Source organism: Monomorium pharaonis, chromosome 5 (assembly GCF_013373865.1).
Source record: "Monomorium pharaonis isolate MP-MQ-018 chromosome 5, ASM1337386v2, whole genome shotgun sequence".
NCBI lineage: Eukaryota > Metazoa > Arthropoda > Insecta > Hymenoptera > Formicidae > Monomorium > Monomorium pharaonis.
In genome coordinates, this window is record NC_050471.1 from 16,643,222 (window position 1) to 16,666,010 (window position 22,789).

The 22,789-nt window shown below is 31.1% G+C and overlaps 2 protein-coding genes across 8 annotated transcripts in view; one reads left to right on the plus strand and one right to left on the minus strand.

The window, feature by feature from the left end:
• LOC105833494 (DNA helicase MCM8) overlaps positions 1–10,414 on the minus strand; it is a 209,574-nt gene extending 199,160 nt beyond the window's left edge. Inside the window, exons 1-2 of one of the 7 annotated variants that reach the window (XM_036287742.1) lie at positions 9,932–10,414; positions 8,409–8,504 (exon numbers count right to left, since the gene is read on the minus strand). In XM_036287742.1, the coding sequence (XP_036143635.1) occupies positions 8,409–8,504; positions 9,932–10,007 (172 nt within the window). In that variant the 5' untranslated portion in view covers positions 10,008–10,414. Of the gene's footprint in view, positions 1–8,408; positions 8,505–9,031; positions 9,267–9,539; positions 9,560–9,931 lie in introns of those variants that run through there. The other 6 variants (XM_036287736.1, XM_036287737.1, XM_036287739.1 and 3 more) reach the window with 6 other exon arrangements.
• A 1,894-nt stretch (positions 10,415–12,308) lies between these two features.
• LOC105840758 overlaps positions 12,309–22,789 on the plus strand; it is a 79,842-nt gene continuing 69,361 nt past the window's right edge. The window contains exons 1-5 of the mRNA XM_036287797.1: positions 12,309–13,167; positions 17,365–17,619; positions 17,921–18,113; positions 18,468–18,681; positions 18,756–18,898. Of these exons, the coding sequence (XP_036143690.1) occupies positions 12,803–13,167; positions 17,365–17,619; positions 17,921–18,113; positions 18,468–18,681; positions 18,756–18,898 (1,170 nt within the window). The 5' untranslated portion in view covers positions 12,309–12,802. The remainder of the gene's footprint in view (positions 13,168–17,364; positions 17,620–17,920; positions 18,114–18,467; positions 18,682–18,755; positions 18,899–22,789) is intronic.

Here is a 22,789-nt window from a genome sequence, read left to right on the forward strand (position 1 = left end):
GCAGTTGGTTTGATCAAAGGAATCATGTGAATGTAAATAACAAAAGACAAGTTTGAATCTATATCTGAGCTATCGTAAAATCAGTGGCCAATGATTATAAACTACTAAACCAAATTAAAGGAACAAAAGTTTGAAATATAGGTCCAATAGTTCCAGAGTTACGCCCCTCAAAACAACTCCCTGTCAAAAACAAAAGTTACAAGGTTGCAGTTTGAAAGATGCAGAGCAATCTGATGCGGAAAACGGCCAGGAAAAATTCGGAAATGGGCTAAATCGGTTCTGTAAGTGTCTCTTAAAGTGTCTCTAGTGCGCCCTGTAACCCGCATCCCTTTTTTGAATCCTAATTCGCCATCTTTTTGTTCTAACAGTAGAGACAGTGTTTTGCATCGTCTGTTTATCCGAGGACAACTCTCTAGCACTGCTCGGTTTTAAAACCGTTAAATGTCGAAGATCCCATTCTTCTATGACCCCTACCACCCTGCGAGGGTGAGTTGAACAACCACCCCTAACACTAATCAGCCCCCACAGGTGCCTCCGTGCGTCCAAAAATTTTGGAAATAAACTGAACCTGTAGAGGTCTCTGGTATTCTTTCCTGACCATGCAGGAAATCTACTCTTTTTAATCTCTACCTGCTACTTCTTTAATCGTACAACGAGTCGCAATTGCGCCAGGCTACAGATGATCGCTTCAGGGCACGACTTGCATTTGAGACCAAAAAAATCCTTGTACTTTAGCCATCTTGTTTTTATCCCCTCTTTGTGTTAGGTCTCCTTTTCTCTCTAGATTTTCTCTATGTGCATCTTTCTTTGCTTCTTCCAGCTGACTCTTTGCGTTCTTTTTCTTTCTGATTACCCTTTTTGTTTCCCCTGAAAAACACATTACTTTTCCATGTACTTTCTCACATCTCCACATTTTTTGTTTTTTATTTTGTTTGTGGGACAGACAAAATATTGTTAAAGCAAAACAAAAATATTGTGGACACAAATTTATTTGCTCTAAGGCAATGCATCTGTATAAAAAACAAAGGAACTAAAAAACAATTCACAAAACAAGGAAATAAGAAAACTGAAAAAAATGGAAAGTAGTTAATACAGAGACGGTTCTAACCCAGGTGCTCCGAGGGGGGAGCGGGTATGCGGGGGAAACTCATAGGCGCGCGGGGCATGACGTCACGCGGATGGCGGTGGGTCTCGCGGTGCGGGAATTGTCGATGCATGATTTTCGGGTCCCCGCGACCGTAGAGGGGGAATCGGGGTTCGCCGCCGCCCGCCGCCGCGGTGCTCGCGCTCTCCCTCTGTTGCGAATCTATTTCTCTCGCCCGTACGCGATCTCTTTCAGCAGCCATCGCCGTGGTGCTCTTACCACCGGGATCGCGTTTCACAGGCACGTTCCACAGCTGTGCACCGTGGAACGGTTGAGCGAAAGAGCACATACGAATATGAGAGAAAGAGAGTGAGAACAGTATGTGTGAGAGTTAGAGCGAGAGCGAGAAATTACATTGCATGCAATGGTATTGAACTGCTATCAAACCGCATCGTACAGATAAAGAACCGTTATCAAACTGTTTTATACAGCTGCCGAATTATGGTTGAACCGCTATCGAACCACATCATACAGCTATCGAACCACTATTGAACCGTTATCAAACCGTATCATACAGCTATCAATAGCTGTATGATACGGTTTGATAGCTGTATGATGCAGTTTGATAGCTGTACAATGCAGTTTGATAGCTGTATGATTTAGTTTGATAACGGTTAAATAGCTGTACAATGCAGTTTGATAGCTGTATGATGCAGTTTGATAGTGGTTACATAGCGGTTCAATAGCGGATCGATAGCTGTATGATACGATTTGATAACGGTTCAATAGTGGTTCGATAGCTGTATGATGTGGTTCGATAGCGGTTCAACCATAATTCGGCAGCTGTATAAAACAGTTTGATAACGGTTCTTTATCTGTACGATGCGGTTTGATAGCAGTTCAATACCATTGCATGCAATGTAATTTCTCGCTCTCGCTCTAACTCTCACACATACTGTTCTCTCTCTTTCTCTCATATTCGTATGTGCTCTTTCGCTCAACCGTTCAACGGTGCACAGCTGTGGAACGTGCCTGTGAAACGCGATCCCGGTGGTAAGAGCACCACGGCGATGGCTGCTGAAAGAGATCGCGTACGGGCGAGAGAAATAGATTCGCAACAGAGGGAGAGCGCGAGCACCGCGGCGGCGGGCGGCGGCGAACCCCGATTCCCCCTCTACGGTCGCGGGGACCCGAAAATCATGCATCGACAATTCCCGCACCGCGAGACCCACCGCCATCCGCGTGACGTCATGCCCCGCGCGCCTATGAGTTTCCCCCGCACACCCGCTCCCCCCTCGGAGCACCTGGGTTAGAACCGTCTCTGTATTAACTACTTTCCATTTTTTTCAGTTTTCTTATTTCCTTGTTTTGTGAATTGTTTTTTAGTTCCTTTGTTTTTTATACAGATGCATTGCCTTAGAGCAAATAAATTTGTGTCCACAATATTTTTGTTTTGCTTTAACAATATTTTGCCTGTCCCACAAACAAAATAAAAAACAAAAAATGTGGAGATGTGAGAAAGTACATGGAAAAGTAATGTGTTTTTCAGGGGAAACAAAAAGGGTAATCAGAAAGAAAAAGAACGCAAAGAGTCAGCTGGAAGAAGCAAAGAAAGATGCACATAGAGAAAATCTAGAGAGAAAAGGAGACCTAACACAAAGAGGGGATGAAAACAAGATGGCTAAAGTACAAGAATTTTTTTGGTCTCAAATGCAAGTCGTGCCCTGAAGCGATCATCTGTAGCCTGGCGCAATTGCGACTCGTTGTACGATTAAAGAAGTAGCAGGTAGAGATTAAAAAGAGTAGATTTCCTGCATGGTCAGGAAAGAATACCAGAGACCTCTACAGGTTCAGTTTATTTCCAAAATTTTTTGACGCACGGAGGCACCTGTAGGGGCTGATTAGTGTTAGGGGTGGTTGTTCAACTCACCCTCGCAGGGTGGTAGGGGTCATAGAAGAATGGGACCTTCGACATTTAACGGTTTTAAAACCGAGCAGTGCTAGAGAGTTGTCCTCGGATAAACAGACGCGATGCAAAACGTCTCCACTGTTAGAACTTAGGGGTTGCGAATCAGGATTGAAAAGGAATGAGGGTGTCAGGGCGTAGCAGGGACACTCTAAGGCACACTTATAGAACCTGCTTAGCCCATTTCGAAATTTTTCCAAGCCGTTTTTAACATCAGATTGCTCTGTACCTTCCAAACTACAATCTTGTAATTTTTGTTTTTGACAGGAAGTTGCTTCGAGGGGCATAACTTCAAAAGTACTGAACGGGGAGACTTTGCAAGAGACAAGTCGACACTTCGGGCTACATCATATAAAAAATTCAAATTTGCTCAACTTATACAAACTTGGTGCTATTTCAAACTTTTGTTCCTTTAATTTTGTCCAGTAGTTTAGTATTGTTTATTTCGCTCATTATCTAACCCCACATGGATCCACGGAACGCACGTCTGTATTCTCAAATAGTCAATCGTGAAAAGGGAAGAGTGTACCATTGTACGGTTCGATTCCCCGTTCAATCATTCCTATTCCATAGAACCGTTGAGACAACTAGTGTTGAATTAATGCCAAGTTTAAATTTGAGTTTTATAACTTATTAGAGTTTTCCAATATTTAACAAATAATAATAAACAAATGTATGTCATTTAATTCTGTGAGCGTCATTCATTTATGACATTGACATCGCTCGATGGGTTTTTCGAGCACAAGAAGAAAATGCGGCAGGATTCGAAACTTCAGAGACGTAGGTAAAAAGATTCAAAAAGGTACATAATATTGTATCCAAAAAAAAAAATTTGTTACCAAAAAATCTCTACTATCAAAATCTAATTTAGAAGGTAAATGCAATACATTTATTTCAAATGTAAAATATTAGGTCGTTCAAGTCAAACCAGGACTTTTGAGTTTACAGAATAAAACAATAAATATCAAGAAGTGGAAACTGTCTATCCCAGCGTCCAACCAATGCCTGGAAAGTCACGGCATAGAAAACCGTCATCTGAACCATTTTAGAAGAGCCCGTTTTATTTCGTCATCAGAAACTCCTTTAGAGATCCAAACAGGTAGAAACAAAGTGGAAGTTGCATTTGTTTTTCGACGTACTCCCATGCTGCATTTGTATATTTATCCCAGCGTTTAGCTGATACTGAAAGGCTTTGGCATGGAAGAGTTTGTCATTGCATCTGAGCTGTTCTGGGACAGTCTGCTTCACTTCATCAGTGCTGAAATGGTGACCTCCTTTCCGAATGATTTCCACAAGTTTGGATCCCTAAAGAAGTTTCTCGGAAGTCCCCATTTTAGTACTGATGACGAAGTAAAGAGGGCTGTCCTAAAATGGTTCAGACGTGATGGCTGATCTTTCTATGCCAGGACTTACTAGACATTGGTTGGGCACTGGGATGGATGTGTGGGTGTAGCAGGAAAGTGTGTCGAAGGATAAATGCAAGTTTCCGCTCCTTGATATTGGTTATTTTATTTTTCAAAAGTCCTGGTTTAACTTGAACCACCCACATATTATAAATATTAATGGAAAATGTTTATAATTCGTATCAGAGTGAATTTCAATTAGAATTTCATTCTGATTGTACTTTAGCTCAAAAAGGTATTTAAAAAAGTAGAATCTGTACTACAGTCTATATCAGCAACGCTATATCACGCATAGCTATACGATTCAACCATTTCAACTGATATCAGATTATTATTACCTCTTTTCATAGTATTAAAAAAAGTTACAAAAACGTTTAGTCCAAAACTACAAAAAACATGATTCAATGTGTTAATATCTTCGTTGTAGTTTCAACATTAGGCAAATTAACATCAAATCATGGAAAAATTGGGCTAAAGAAAAAATGTTTTTCAAATATCGGATCACAATCAGTATTGTTATTAGATTTATGAGTGAACATTGCCCTAATATAATTTCAAAAACTAGAATGTTCTAATATAAGAATATATGCAGAAGAGGCAGTCATTAAATGTAGCGACTAAAGAAATAATGCAACACTATTTCTTGTGTGGGACTTATAGCACAAGATTATCATTTTTCTAAAAATTGAATATTGGAATCTATATATTATCGTATATGAATGGATTTGACTTTTAATGCTCATTAATCTGTTTTTACAAAATTTTCAAAATTTTGCAAAATAAAAAGTGGATGTGGGAATAAATTTAATCATTTAAAATTTTTGAAAAACGAAATACTATTGTAAAGAGTATCAAATGTCATAAAACTTTTGTACAAAACATTTTTTGAAAAATTTTATATTTTTAAAAATATCCACTTAAACAATAATTTTAAAGAGATGGTTTAGAGTTATTTCAAACAGGTTTCAACCTCTAAACATCAAAATACGCCATTAAAGAAATATGAATCTAATATATATTCTTTATGTTCTACATTGGAGAGTCTACAACATATCCAAAGCTTATTAAAATCGATGAGGGACACTTCCAACTATTCCCTTGTAAGCTATGACCAAACAAAATTACTTTTTTAAAAAAGAATAAAAAAGTGCTCTTAAAAAAAACACACAAATCTAAGATAAAACTTTCATGTAACTCAACCTAAGTAACATCAAGGGCTTTCTTGTTCCAACTAAAAGCTTCGGCACACGATACGATTTTTCATGCTAGATCGCATACGAGACGTCTTATTACGTATCCTGATTGGCTAGGAAGATTATATTACCAATCGTAAACCAATTGTAAAATGCCCCGTATGCTAGCGTGCTAGCATGAAAAATTGTATCGTGTGCCAAAGACTTAAAATGTAACTTTAATTATTAAAGTAATAATTATTTTAAATAAAAAATTTTACTCTCACACGCACGCACGCACACACAAATCTTCTCTACAAAAATGATATCAAAATATTTTGCGCCAGCTATAAAAATAAATGTTTATATAAACTAAAGCATCTACTTTATTACAATTCCTTGGCCAGTATTCATGATTTGATCTTGTAATAATTGTTTTAAGTTCATCTTAAGTTTTATCTTTAAAAATACTATATCATTATATCTTTTACTACAGAGCATTTAAAAATAATTTTAAGACAATCTTAAATATAAGATCAGATTATGAATAGTAACTTTTAAATTTAAAATAGTGCTTTATACTCATATAAGGGGTTAGTGGCAGTCAGTAACTTCGAAAAAATCGATTTTTCCATTTTGCTATTTCCTAAAAGTAGGACATTTCAAGATTATTCCCTAAAAGTTTCAAGCTAATCTGATTAAGAGGATGCTAAACTGCCCATCAAACTTGATTGAGGTCGATAATGGAGTCATTATTTATCCTTGTTCATGAAAAAATTTGCTTTAAAATACAAGTTATATAACTTATACTTACAAATAAATGGTGTCTCGCAGTTTGGAATAGAAGGAATAAGACTATATTTGTCCAATTACGTTTACAAGCCGTAAAAAAACATATTTATGTGATCAAAAATTTTATTCATTTAAGCGCTTCTATTTTTAAAATATCTTTTTTGTACGGCTTGTAATCGTAATTTGACGATTATAATCTTATTCCTCAATCTATTCCGAACCCGGGAACACCATTTATTTGTACGTATAAGCTACATAACTTGTATTTTGAAGCAAATATTTTTATGAACAAATAAACTTTAAAAAATTTTTTGCATTTTTGGTCTTTATCTAATCGTCCCTGGGTTCATTTGTGTACATACTTTAAAAGTGTAAAAGGATTATCAATTCTGTAAATTCAATTCGAAATTAAGTGATAAATACAGAATGTCGGTAAAACACACGGCTTTAGCATCCTCTTAAAAGGGACGGAGTTATAGAGTTGTAACGATTGCTCTGTTCGGAACAGGTAGCCTGGCGCATCGGCGGCAGTTGCTCTCTACTTTTGTTAGGAATACTGGTATGTGTGCATTGATATTTTAGAAGCGACTCTGTCAGAAGAAGGTACTCTGCATAGCCTTGGAATAGACAACTCATTGTCAGTGTAAGTTAAGAAAAAAAATTTTTAACTCAATCAAATTAGAACTTGAAACTCTAAATGCGTTTTTCTCGAAACAGAATTTTTCAAATCGGTGAGCAAGATTGCTGAAAAACGGCTCAATGTATAGCTCTCAAATTTTAAAGACTTCTTTTGCACATAATTAGGAAGTCCTTGATTGAAGGATTTTTTCTTATATACTTTTTTTATTGTCAAAATAAACGCTTCTTTTTTAGATAAAAATTGAGTTTTTACTTCCAATGTCCGCCATTTTGTTTCCAATTAATCCTTCGATCAGGGACCCGCTAAACTAATATATTTTCTAAATCCATCCATATTTTTGTTTACAGATAATCCAATCCCAAGAAATCTTGCTCACCGCCACAAGCCACCTTTTTTAAAAGACCGTCCACGTCATCGGCTGTTATGCCTAAACAAATGAATACTTTTGTATAAAAATTTTTGTAGACATTTTTTAAAACTTACTTTATAATACATTAAAATTGTTTTAATTAAAAATATAAATAAGTCTCCAAAAAAAAATCGCAAAAAGTTTTTTTAGCCTACTGATTGCCACTAACCCCATAAAAATGAAATAAAAAATAATAATATAAAGCAAATAAATATTTTATTACAATTAAATATTTTATATTTTTTTTAAAAACTTGGTGCTGCTCTTCTATTCTTCTATTTTAAAATTTCATAAAAATATTTGTAATGATTGAAAACAAACAGTAAATTAACTTATATATCTTTAAAAGACTTTTGACTGAGCTGTAGCATTTCTGTGCTTTATTTTATTTCTTTAGCCAAGCAAATAAAAAACAATACCTTTTTTAATAACAATAATAATAGAACAAGATTATTAAAAAAAGAATATTTAAACAAATAATTGTAAAATATTGCTCATAACAAATTTTTCATCCATTAAATTTTTCATCCACATTTAATACTTTATCTGAATTTGATCAACTTATTTTATTAAATGCAAAAACTGCTACAAATGTAAAAAAACATTGATTGTAAAAGAATTTTAAAAAGTAGTCATAACTAAAAATTTACACGTAAAAAGTGAAATAATTTGTAAAATTATTAAGTTAGATAAATTAAAAGTTAACTATTAAATTTCCATTCCGACTTCATATTTTTAAAAATTTTTAATGAAAATTATGTAGAAAATAATATGTAGAGAAAAGACAGTTATTTTTATGCAAGTTTATAATAAAATTTAAAATTTTAAATGTAAAAAAAAGTTCTAAATTTGTAAATTAAATTTGCATTTTTTTTAGATTTTAGCCAGCTATGTCAAGATATCTTCTACTATTTGTCTTACAATATACACATATACCTTTACCTTTATCAGAAAAAAACAATCTCCATCCATAATATGGAATATCTGCATTTCTGCCAATGTCCAGATTATTTAGATAATCATTTGTTTCACTTTGATCTGAAATTACATTATAATATTATGGTGTATCTGTTTAAAAAAAATCACATAACATTTTACTTTTTATTTTTAATATATTCTGTAATGGAAAAATTTTAATTTTGACAAAATTTTGATGACGTTTTTTTAATTCGATTGCCAATTTGGAACATAATTTTGACTAGTAATTTAATTAAAATTTCATCAATATTGATTCTATAACTTTTTAATTATTATTTCTAACTAAAAAGTATTCTCTCATAGAAAGATAATACAAACTAATACAAAAACTCAACTATTGTCTGCAATCAACCCAGCAACATAATCAATAATATTGCCAGTAATGCTATATCTACACGGATACAATCTAATCAAGGATACAATCTAATTAGCAAAAAAAAAGCATTCTGTGCAACAGCTTTAATTGATAATCCAATTAAGTATACATATTAAAAATAAAAACATTGTAAAGATTAGTAAAAATTCCTACACAAGACTTTCCTATTAATTTATCACTCAACAAACTGTTATCAAAATTGTTTGCTTACTAAATTGGTAAATGCTATATACTAAAAATAGAAACTTTGTAATAATTAGCAAAGACTTTGCAAGATTAAATTCATGACAGAATAAATAGGAATCACAAACAATTTAATGAAATTAAATTAACCCTTAGAGGCCTGGAATAATGCCATATGGCATCGTGCCAAGTTATACATATCTGTCCTTATTTGGGTCCTCAGAACTCATTTCTTTGGAATTATAAACTCATTTCATTTTTAAAATTTCAATCCTCTAAGAGTTAAAAAAATCTTATGCAAAGATTTTTATTAATGTTAATAAAGTTTCTATTTTTACTGTATAGACTAAATTTAATGTAAAAGCTTTCAGCAATAAAAAATTTTAATATACAAATGTAACTCATACAATAATTTGTTATCACATTAAAAACTGTTTAAATATATATTGTCAAAAACAAGTTACAAGCAATACATCAAATGCAATACTGATTTAATAAATTTCTTAATTTTTAAAAGTATAATCTTTAACACTTACCAAATCTTTTCTATAGCATTAAATGACAATTTTTACTTTTCAAATCTGTTTTCACACAAAAAGGCATTACATTGATTGAATACTAAATTTTACAAACATAAAAGTCAAACTATTTACCTATTCTTTTATAATTATTTCCACATTCTTTGTTATTGTTAAGATTTTTCTTTATATAACATCAAATTGGAAATTATTAAAGTTAATTTTAAATTGAGCAAACTAAAAACTCTAATATATTTTTGGATTAAAATTTAATATGCTACTGCTATCATAAGTAAAAGCGGTAGTAGTCGAAAATTTCTATAGATATTTTATAAAATCATGTTATTTTTTAGCAGCTGAAGCTATATACAAAGCATGTTTAGAACTAAACTATAGAAAATGATACTTACATGGTTTTTCATTACATTTTTCATTAATTTTATTGGTTTTTCGTCTTTTTTTATAAAAATTTGATTTATCACTCATAATAACATATACATATATATATACATGTATAAACAAATTCTATTTCTTCTAAATTGAATTTTTTAACCTTCTTTTTCAGATTTTTAAATTTTCGATTAGTTAGGAATCGTACTACTCTATTGTAATATCAGATGTATACTAGCTATTGTAATATCAGATTTCTTGGAATTTAGGCGTATTATCAAATCTCTTAAAAATTAACTTTAATTGTTTGAAATGTTGCCAATGCCGATACTGGCAAACATGCTTCCAATGACCGCGTTCAGCAGACACAACTGTTGAGCGAGCGATCAGTGATTCTTTAATATAATAGGTTAGATCTAAAGATATTAACCAATCATATTAAAGAATCACTGAGCGCTCAACGGTTGTGTCTGCTGAACGCGGTAGCATTCAGGGGCTCGATTCTTGAATTCATTCGCAAGAAAACGTATGCGCAAATACCCGCTCTAACAGAAAAGTTGCAACTTTATTGGTTGAAAGCCATACATGTCGGAGCATGGCGACGCGAACAAACCAACTGTGAAAATGTGAAAAGTGAACAACAGTGATTGGTGTATATCGTTAGTTCTAAAAGTATACACCAATCAGTGGAGGTAGTGCTGGAAATGTGAAAAGTGAGTGAACTCACCTAAGAACCGTAATAGACCCCTAGGGGGTCGATTTTGTATTTTTGAAGAAGTGAAAATGTGAAAAGTGAACAACAGTGATTGGTGTATATCGTTAATTCTAAAAGTATACACCAATCAACGGAGACAGTTGGCCTAATTTACATCGCGCATTTGATACGCGTATCAAATAGTAAATGACTAGTAAATATGTTTAAACATGGGCTGAACAGCTTAAATTCACTACTTGATACGCGTATCAAATGCACGATGTAAACTAGGCCAGTGCTATTCTTCAGAAATACAAAATCAACCTCCTGCAGACGCAACTGTTGAGCCATTAATTATTGGCTACGTTCAGAAAACACAACCATTGCACAACAGTTGAGTAATTCGCTAATATAATTGGTTTAAATTTAGAGATCTAACAGTAAGGACCAATAATCATTCTACTAGTTTACACCGAGCACTTGGTACGCGTATCAAGTAGTGAATTTAAGCTGATCAGCCAATGATTAAACACATTCACTAGTTATTTACTATTTGATACGTGTACCAAGTGCTCGGTGTAAACTAGGGCCGGAATTCATAGCCGAATCTTATTCAAGTTCCAGCTTAAGCACGATCTTGAGACGTCAATGCTGTTATTTCATTGGTTAAGTAAGTCTCAAGTCGGCTCGAAGCTAGACTTAAGACAATGCTTGAGCTTAAGATCGGTCTATGAATCCCGTCCTAAGATCGGTCTATGGTCGGTATTCATAGTCGAATCTTATTTTAAGATCGTCTCAAGTAATGTCTTAAGATGCTAATACGGCTCTGTGATTGGTTGATGGCATCTTAAGGCTGTACTTAAGATGATCTTAAATATAAGAATCGACTATGAATACCGGCCTACGAATCCCGTCCATAGCGTTTGACGCATGCGCAGAGAGAGCAGGTATCATGATATACCTTTCTCTCTCGCACAGATCTTGGACACACTTTCAGTGCTGGCATTCCTTCTCCATAAAGACCTATAATCAAAGATGCGCCAATGGCCCCCCACCATGACTGCTATCCACCTTCTTGTACCCATACGGTGACTGGATGGGGGCTGGGGGCTGGGGCCGGGGGCTGGGATCTGGGGCTGGGGTCTGGAGTAGTGGAGGAGATGGTAAACAATGCGAGCCTGCTCCAAGTTGTACGCAGCCATATAACAGATGCAAATTTAATTTTTCTTGTTCTTCCTGAGTGTATCGTCAAAATATAGTGACTCTAGAGTGCAGAGATTGAATTACCTTATAATTTCTGACACATATTCCTTTAACCTATACTGCTCAACACAGAGCACTCTCCCCTCTTTCTCGCCCAGCGTGGATACGCAATGGCGGATAAACCATGTGACTCAAGTGACCAATCAAAATTGTGTTCGCCATTGGCGAATCTTTGATTATTGGTTTGTTCGCGTCGCCATGCCCCGACAAGCTCCTACTCACTCCAACGCACTCCAATACGTTGATTCCGATGACGCCAACCTATTAGAATGCGTTGGAGTGAGTAGGATCATGTCGGGGCATGGCGACGCGAACAAACCATATAGGTCTTTACTCCTCCATGTATATATACTCAAAGATCGTAATACGCGCCATGGACGTCACCCTAATCCGCTCCGTCATGCTGAATAACGCGTTTGTGTGGATATACCTTTACATACCGTGTATGAAGATGAAATGGGAATTGGGATATCGTTCTCATTCAGGACGCATACTCTATGGCGACGTAATAAGAACGCGTAAACTGAGAAACGAAGCGCGGTGAATAGTCAAGTGGACTTTCGTGGGCTATCTTAGCTGATATTGATTCGTAATCCTCGTTTAATTTTCATTTAGATTACCCGCGCTCTAGAGTTGAGCGCTCTAGACCGAGATACTCAGATCACTAAGTGCAGTGTCGTAATGACGGATCCGTGCGTCGCTGCATATCATACGCGATTCGGCGACTCGTGTGGTGGCTTCTCACGCGTGAACGAAAGGCCTCGCTAAATAATGGCGCACCAGAATGCTAACGAGTAGTTCAGCTGACCATTGTATGGCAGACAACATGGTAGCTCGCAGTGGCCGTGCACCGGGAGGTGATATGTTTCCGCATACGTGAACTGTTACCGGCTGGTGACAGGCGGGCGAGCGGGACGAGGAGGTTTAGGCTACGATGAGTACTGACAATCATGATCAAACGAAACTCTGCAAAATATCCTCCGCGAGGAGTGAGGAAGAGAACGTGTTCGATGATAAACGTATTAAGAAGGAGCACAGTGACACTTGTGTTGAGAATGGCAATGTCGCTACCATCACTTCTGCCACTACCTCTTCAGCTACTGTCACTGCTACTGCTACCGTTGCCGCCACTGCCACCATCCTCGAGAAACGACACCCGGCCAGCAGATATATTTCGAATGGTTTTCATGGTGATAGCGAACAGTTGGACCTGGTCACGACCAAATTCACAACTTTTGCTAATCATAGCATCTCTTCTAAGCAGGACAAGATTCGCATTATGATAGAGGATGGCATTAGGTTAAGTCAATTTTAAATTTCAAAGAAATCTGATGCAGATTGTTCCTTTCTATCATATAGATTTTTATTTCTTTTAGGATTCTAGTGAGATTAATATATTATCAGATACCTAGATAACGATGTATGTATATTGTTGCTGGCATGTTGTTTACAATTGAATAATATGTATTGTTATCAGAATTATAGTGACTAAATGTGCATTTATTAGTAAGTTGATACCTTTGTAGCAACTTGCCAGCAGCTTATGTTGTGTATTGGAATTATCTAATTCACATTATATGATGGCAAAGCTATCAAAGTTATTTCACATTTTCTGCTATATGACAGTATTAAACTGTTGATAACATATATACAGAATGTTCTCAAACGTTTTGATCAAATTTTGAAATATTAACCGTTTTCTAGCAAGCACCATAGGAAATGGTGTAATATAGTTAATTATTTCATTCTTATTTATCAATGTTAAACAAGGATGAAATGATTTATTATGTTACACCATTCTGTGTTGTTTGCTGGAAAATGCTCTTTATTAAATAAAAACTTAATTCTGAACAAATAATTTTCTATAAACATGATTAAAAAAAAATTTTTTTTAATAGTGTCTAGATACTTTATTTTTATATATATTTCATATAAATATTTGAGAAAGTATGCATTTTTTAACAAAAACTGTCAAAACAAATTTTGTGAATTAAATTAGCTTTTAAATGAGATCAAACTGATTGCAATATATTTGCTAGGTTTTAATATAATTAATTTTAAATTTGTAAAAATGTTTTTTCTACTTTCGTCAGTAGAGAAGATTTTTTATTTATACTATTTAAGAACATTATCTACAATATATATATCTATTCAGACAGGTCTAGGAACTACTTCCAATTTCAATTGTGATGAAAGAATTGATAAATTGACTGAAATATAGAAAGCTAAATTTTTTTTTAGTTCACCAACAGCAAGACGGCAACAACAAGCAACAAATAAATATTTAAGGTTATAACAGTATAAATAAAGAATATCTTTAAAAACCTGTATCATTAATAGCAAAAAAAAAACATTTTTGTATATTTGAAACTGGTTATCTCAAAACTTATGAAATGTATTACAATTATTTTGGTCTCATTTAAAAGCTAATTTATACCTTTTACTTAAGCATTTAATTTTATGTTAAAAAAACGCATATTTTCCAAAATATTTATAAAAATATTTATAAAATAATGATTTTACAGATTTTTGACTTTACAGATTTACATTAACTTTTTAAAGAAGCATTTTTTGATCTATGTTTTATAGAATATTTTTTGTTTAGAATTATATTTTCTGTAAAATCTCAAAGTCTGGAACAATTTAGGATATACAAACAATATATTTTTATTTCTTTATATAAAATTTTATTTCTTAAAAACAAATACAGATGAGAAGAGAATATAGATATATGAGAATATAACTAATAGAGAATATGCCTTATTTGTCTTATATCATAATTGATATACAGAATTATTCATAGTATTTTGGAAGGTGGGAAAGGAAAACAGATGCTTGTTAGCATGTATTACATGTATTATTATTGAATTGATTATTAATTTATTATTGTGATATTACTAATTTTGCTCATCTTATAGCTGTGTTTTAAAGATTGAAAAACTCATTTGGCACACAGTTTAGTAAACATCGAAAGGTATATAAAAATTACATAACTAAATATTAGCATGAACTTATACCTGAGTAAGGCATGTTCTCCATTAGATGTGTTAAAAACAAATGTTTTTAAAATAATTTAATCTTATAATCAATATTTCTCTTTGGATTTGAATTGATATGCAAAAGAAGATCAAAGTTAAAAAATGGAATATAACTCACAATATAATAACTGATAGAATTTCTTCCTAAAAGTTTCTGAATTTATATAGTTTTTAATTAATTTCTGTATCAAACAAAGATGGGATTGTCTATATCAATTTGCAATGGATTTTTGTGTTTAATAATAATTTTCTAACAATTATGTGAATTTTATAAACATAGTTTGTGTGAGATGGAGATTATAAAATTTCATACAAAATTATTATTAGATATCACAAGATCCACTGTAGATATAAACAATACTATTTTTATCAATTTTATCAATTTTATCAATTTTTTTATATTTTACTACTACTTTTTAATCTGTGTAACCTAGACTATGTTCCAATATGTACTGCCAATAATCAAAATTTATAGTTTACGTATATAAATTTTTAGTATTAACAATCAATTTCGCAAAATGTAATTTTGTTATCACTTAAAAAATTGTTTTTGTTAAGTAACTTGGAGAGTAAAGGTAACATTTTATTTTTATTATTATTTACATTATCTTACATAATTTGAAAAAGATAATGTTTTTTTAAATTTAAGATTAAGATGAAAATAATATATATTTTCTAGATAAAAGTAAAATAAAACTATTTCTTTATCTGATTAATTATCTAGATAATTTAATATAGATAACAGCCAATACTGTATATATAATATAGATAAATTGATTTGCTACAATGTTCTGCTCAAATCTGTTAATAAATTGTTGGCATACTATTAATCTTTACTAGAATTCTATTATAAATCACTACACTAGACTTGCACTAAAACTTTGCACTTCACTTTTGCTTGAAATTTGCTAATAGATCTAAGCAGAATATTGTAGCAGATCAAGTAGTCTACATTAAACTTAGGCAAAGTCTGCCATGATCTGACAAGGATAGATTGTCAGTAAAGATTAAACAGTTATTATTTTATTATCATTTAAATGAAATGTATTGAATAATTACAGAATGATAGATTTTAGGCTTCTATTGGTAATATGTTATGTTCTGTTAGCAAATTATGTTTTCTGGTGAAAATATTTGAAGCACATTCTTTATAAGATTAGGTAAATTTATCTATCTGAAATATTTTTTTTTATTCAAAGTTTCTTATATGTATATTAGCAAGATCAAGAATTAAATTGAGATTTTTTATTTGCCACTATAACTAATGTCAGCCTAATCACTTTAATAATATTGTATCAATCAATTTCTTTTATTTTATATGTTATTTATGCATGTACAAAGTAGATCTTGGTTCACATTTTGAATTTATTTTTATTGATAAAAATGAGTTGAGAATCTTTATATTTATGTTAAAAAATTGGTTCTTGTTAAGACTTTTGTATTAGATTTTTAACTAATCTGACTTCAACTTAACATAATATGATTGTTATTTGAATATTTTGGGTTAAATTAATATTCAATATTTATTGTGTTAAAATAACATTATTTAATAAACAAATGAACAAATAATAAAATAATGTAATTTTGAAACATAAATTTTAAGATATAAGTGAAAATATATTTGAGTCAATATATTATAAACATTAATTTTGATGAAAAATATATTTCCACCATTTTCTAAATGTCGAAAAGTATTATATCTTTTAAATATAATATTTATGTTACTTTCATTTTGTGTTAAATTTTTTACATAATATTTATGTTACTTTTATATTGTGATATTAAATTAATACAAAAATTTGAGTGATTCAGGATATACATTATTAAATTTAACGCGTTTTTTAATTGTGTAGATAGACATTCTCTAAGTAAAAAGTGATAACTTTGTATTTGTTTTATATAGTTTTATATAATAAAAGTGCTGTTATAAAGGTAGAGAGAGAAAAACGTGATTTATCATTGATGATATATCTTAAAAGTATTTAAAAAATCAAAAAGAATTTTATTACAGTGTTTTGAAAAGCTTTTGATATCAGATATAAGAATATATGTAATAAAAATATAGGTTTTTATTAAAAATCTTAAAGTTGACTTAGAAGAAATTGATTCTTCTGTATTTATATTTCAGATCAAATAAGATTTGTTATATTTGTTGAAATCCTATAAATTTTGTAACTTTGAAACATTTTTTTCTTAAATGCTTGAAATATTCTACTAATTTTATTCTCTTTTTTTTATTCTGTATATCTGCAGATTTACTGTAGTCAAACAATTTACTGTAGTCAAACAATAAATTGTTTTTGTTGTACGTGGTTGATACAAAAATTGTTGATAAAAAAACTATTAGATATTTTACATTTGTGGGACCTATATTTTCATATTTTGACTTTTTTACATTTTTGAGAAATTTTTGTTTTAGGTAAAATCAATAATTATATGTCATCTTTTTAAATTATAGCGAAGAATCTAGAGCGCACGTGGATGAAATCTTCTCACAGGTGGAACGACTTAAAATAGAGGAAAAATTATTGTTGTACCTGAAACTTCCATTACTGTTGACAAATCCAAGTGGAACCCTCGATCCGTTGAGGCAACCCTTAAATCCATTAGGAAATCGTTATGAAATTCATCAGACCATCATGTGGATTAAGACTCATTTAGAAGAAGACCCAGATGTATCTTTACCGAAGCAAGAAGTATATGATGAATACAAGTAAGTTATTTATTATATAATCAGAATGCAAAAGAGAGAAATTTAAAATGTAATCACAAATTATTTGAGTAGTTTTAATTAATTTTTATTTAGCAGGAGATTGTTTTGCGATATTTCACTTGTTTAGTTCTCAATATTCTGCTATTTGATCTTAAAATGTTAAATTAAAATGAGAAATTAAATGAAGAATATAGTTTTGTTATTTATTTAGTAAAATTTTACAAATATTTATTTTTTGTTTATATATTCATATCTTCCAATAACAAACATTTTTTGAACATATCATATATGATATTTTTAGCGTGTATTGTACAAGAAATTCTATGAAGCCGTTATCGACGGCTGATTTTGGAAAAGTCATGAAACAAGTATATCCACGAGTGCGTCCTCGAAGATTGGGCACACGGGGTAACTCTCGTTACTGTTACGCTGGTATGCGCAAGCGAATTAAATTGGATCCTCCAACACTGCCAAAGATATCTGGCTCTCAAACTGTAAGCAGCAAATTTTCTACAACTTTCTTATAATATATGCTCTTTTAAGGGGTCATCTGAATTTGATGACTTAAAAAAGGCGATTTATAAGATTTTTTTTTCAGAACCATTGCACATATTAAAAAATATTTTTTTTACAAAACAATTTTATTATAAAGTAGAATTAATTTTAAAAAAACAAAAAAATTTATTTGAATATCTACAATAGTTTTTGAGAAAAAAATTTCTATAAATTGCTTTTTTTAAAAACTGTCAAACTAAGATGACCCCTTAATTGTTTTTGTATGTACTTTTTTTTAAACATAAGAATACATTATATTTAAATATGTAACATTTAATTATTAATAATTATAGGAGGAACATTTAGAGGAAAATATTAATGAGGAAATGTTAGGTGCTGCATCTACATTGATAAGAGAATGGGCAGAAAAGGAATTAGGCACAAAATTTCCAAGTTTGAGTGCTTTAGCACAGCATCTTGTTAATAATTTTTGTGTCAATACTCGGTCTTTGGCTGCCGTATGCATTCTTTCAGCTTCGAACCAGCAAAATACTTTATCTAATAAAGGTAAACCATACTTGTTGTTTTAACATTTTTTTGGATACAGTTAAATCATTAAATTCTCAATTTACAATTATTAGAGGTAACTTCGGATCTGTCAACAACGCCTGTAAGTAACAAGACCGCTAAGCTTCGAGAGGCTCAGTTGCAATTGCAACGCAAGCTTCAGCAACGTGAACATGTAAGAGATCAGAAGAATCGGTGTCCTGATTCCATTGTACAGGTAATATTTTAATTTAGATGATAAATACATGTATTATAAAATTACTTTTTTGTTGATTTTTTTTCTATTTTCTATAAATACCTTTTGAATAGATATATAAAGATTAATTAAAAAAATGAAGAAATAGGGTGTTAGTTTTCAGTTTTTATTTCTAAGATTTGATTTTAAAAAATTGTCATGAATTCACAAATTTATACTTTTTTTAAATTCTTAATTATGTTGTGTAATCATGTTGTTTTCTTTTTAATGTATGAAGTATACATTATAAAAATTAGCTTTTTTTTAAAAAAGCGTCAAGTATACGCACGCAAAAAACGCTCTCATAAATGAGAGCGTACATACAAAACAACTTAGATTTGACACTACAACATGAGAGTATTAAGTTTTTTTTCTACAAAAATAATGATTGAAGAAAATGCACTAACCATAAAAATGGATGTTTAAACGAAATAGAATATTTACTTTTTTATTATTATTTTTTGGCTAGCATTTATAGTTTGGTTTTTTGTTAAGCCCGCATCAGACTAGAGATTGATATTGTGATTGATTGACAAATATTACAAATAAATATTTTACTACAAGAACTTGGCGCTGCTAATTCTACACATTTAGATGCACGCACAAGAGAAAAAGAGAGTTGGCAAATTATTTGGTTTAGCAGCGCCAAGTTTTTGTAGTAAAATATTTATTTGTAGTATTTGTAATCAATCCCAATATTAGTCTTTACTCTAACGCGGGTTTAAGGATGTATCAGACTGAAGTTCAAAATGGTACAAAGTTGCTAAAAATTTGTGAAATTGTTCTCTTAGTTTCTCTAATGTACTGCAAAAAATTGAAAACGCATCCACTAAATGGTTGCTGAGTTATAACTATTTTAATTTTCACTGATTTTACATGGTATCCTTTTCTATTTTATGGAAAAAGACGATCTTGACGGATGAAACAGCTAAAAAAATATAGAAGAAATAGTACTGGTGTTTTTAATTTTTTTGTACATTTAGTATATGAATAGATGAAAATATCTGCCAAGTTTCAATTGTCTTCACTACACCGTTTTAAAGAAATAAAATATAACTTGAGATAATTGTGCATTTTCATTGTCAAAATTTTAAACTTATAAGTGAAAAAACTCACAAATACGTGAAAAATACCTTTGTAAGAGTAAAAATAAGACTTCAACTATCGTTCAAGTTTCTTACATCTAGATTTACTATACGTTAGGCGTAGATATTTAAGTATTTCAAATTTCATGCACTTTTGTCTAAGATTGTATGTCTGATACACCCTTAACGAAAAACCAAACTATGAATGCTAGCCAAAGAATAATAAAAAAGTAGATGTTTTATTTCGTATAAACATCCATTTTTATGATTGGCGCATTTTCTTCATATCATTACTTTTGTAGAGAAAAAAAATTTAATACTCTCATGTTGTAATGTCAAGTCTAGTTGTTTTGTACAAGAATACATTTTTGAGGGCGTTTTTTTCCGCGCGTATACTTGGCCTTTTGTACTTTTTTTTAAAAAAGATAATTTTGTCATGATTTCACTCATTTTGTAGTTAGATATCTCATTTCTTTTTATAATATATATGGTAATTCTAAACACAATTTTAAAGTTTGTCAATCATCATTTGTATCACATTAAAAATTGAGATTGAGAAGATCTTGTCGATGTCATTCAAGGTCGAGTCTATATTTTTATTATTATTTTTTCTTAATATTCTACAAACTTTGAAATGTTTTTACCTCAGTGAACCTAGCATTACCACCACTAAAAAAAGATTTGAACATACGGCATAATTTTCTGTTAATTATCTCCTAATTTTTTGCTCTAATCCCGAATTTTTTTGCTCCTACCCGTTTATAGGAAATTAAGAACAAAAGTAGGGATGCCAGGTTCGGGTGCTAGTACCCTCAATAACAAAAAAATGCATAAACAAAAAAAAAACAGAATTTTTTGCTCATTTTGTGCTTTAAAATACAGTAAACATATATTAAATATAGTAAAATATTGAATGGTTATCAAAATATCAGTATTCAGAACTGTTGTACTATAACGATATAAGAGAAAATTGTTAAAAATAAACTAACCATACACAACAAGCTTAAAAGTACTTCTTTATTTAAATACTTGTAAGATATACAATTAAAATTTTAAACTTGCAAAATAATGTAAAAAGCTCTTAAAATTTACAAAAACACAACAATAAAGTACCCTTAAAAATTAGTTGCTATTAAAATATTGGTATTAAAATAACCTTGGTATCAAAATAATTGTCTGTTTTTGAAATATTTTGGTCCCTTGATTTTTGAAATATTTTGGAATTTTTTGGTTAATGTTTAATTTGTGTAACTTAATTGTTAAGGTAGCGATGCTAAGGCGCTCACAAGAGTAAAGTATCTTTAAAAAATTTTAATGCTGCATTGACTTTGATATCAAAATGATTATCTATTTACCTTCTCTTGAAATATTCTGGTCCCGAATTTTTTGTCTATGCGTCAGCATCCCCAACTTAATAATTGAGTTGCAAGTTAAATATTGAGCAAAAAATTTGTGACCAAAATATTTTAAGAGCAGATAAATAGACGATTATTTTCATACCAAAGTCGATGCAGTAATTAATTTTTTAAAGATACTCTTGTAAGCGCGTTAGCATCGCCACCTTAACAATCAAGTTACACAAGTTAAATATTAAGCAAAAAATTCTTAACCAGTAATGTCTATACATATATGTATGTATGTATATACATATGAGCATGAATGTACATATGTGTATATGCATGTGTGTGTATTTTATTTCTCTCTCTTTCTTTGGTAAGTAATTCTTTCTCCTGAATATTATATAATATAAATAATGTTAAAGCTCGGAATTTACAATGTGGTCTACAGAGAATATGTGGACTTGAAGGTACCAAATAACGTAATTTTACAAAAAAATGATAGGATGAAGTGAATGGTTGGTTCTTTTGCAGTGTATCGATGATTTATTAAAATATTTTTAGATTCTTTCTAAGTTACGACACGACATGCATATTTTCTTAGCCAGCAGCGCTACAGTAGGCAGTAGTGCACAACAAAAGAAAATGATTGTAGGGTGACATTTAAGAGGATGTCAAATCGCTTTTCATAACACATGTAGAAAAAAAATGTATCAAAAGCATTCTGTTTATAATTATTTATAATGTTTAAGAAAGAAATTAAAAAAAAGGAATACGTAAATATTGAATTTTAGGGCATATTGGATTTGCTATTTTGAGATTTTTAGATATGATCGAGACCTCAAGAGACATGAAATACATTTTGATTAAAAACGATTATTTATTTTAATTCTATGAAATAATAAAAAAGTTGAAATTTTGAGATTTATGATACTTTAGTCGCCATTTTAAATCGGCCATGGAGGATTAAAAAATTTAAAATGCACATTCTTGAAGTATAACTTTAATAATTAAACTCACCAATTAAGCATTTCCGGAAAGGTCAGAACATTTTAAATGTGAAATTAATGTTTTTTTAAATAAAGAAATACTTTTTTTATAAATAGATTTTTTGGTAGTTTCTTGTTTGAGGCGCCATATTGGATTTTCTCATTAACAAAATAAAATTCTGACAATGGTACTTGAAGAGCGGCCTCGAAACCTAGACGAAACTATTTTTTTTAATATTCTATCTCTTTGTGCCTAAAAATTGATCTTGAAAACAAGGAAACTGAAATGGCTTTTTTGGCGTTAATGGGTTAAAGAATCTTTATTTTTATTTGAATAACATATACGAGTACCATACTTAACAAAAATATTAGTTATTATATATTATTAGTTTTAATATAAATATACACTCTTTTATTCAATAGTCTAAGTGATTGAGACTTTTGCATCCAAAAATATATTGA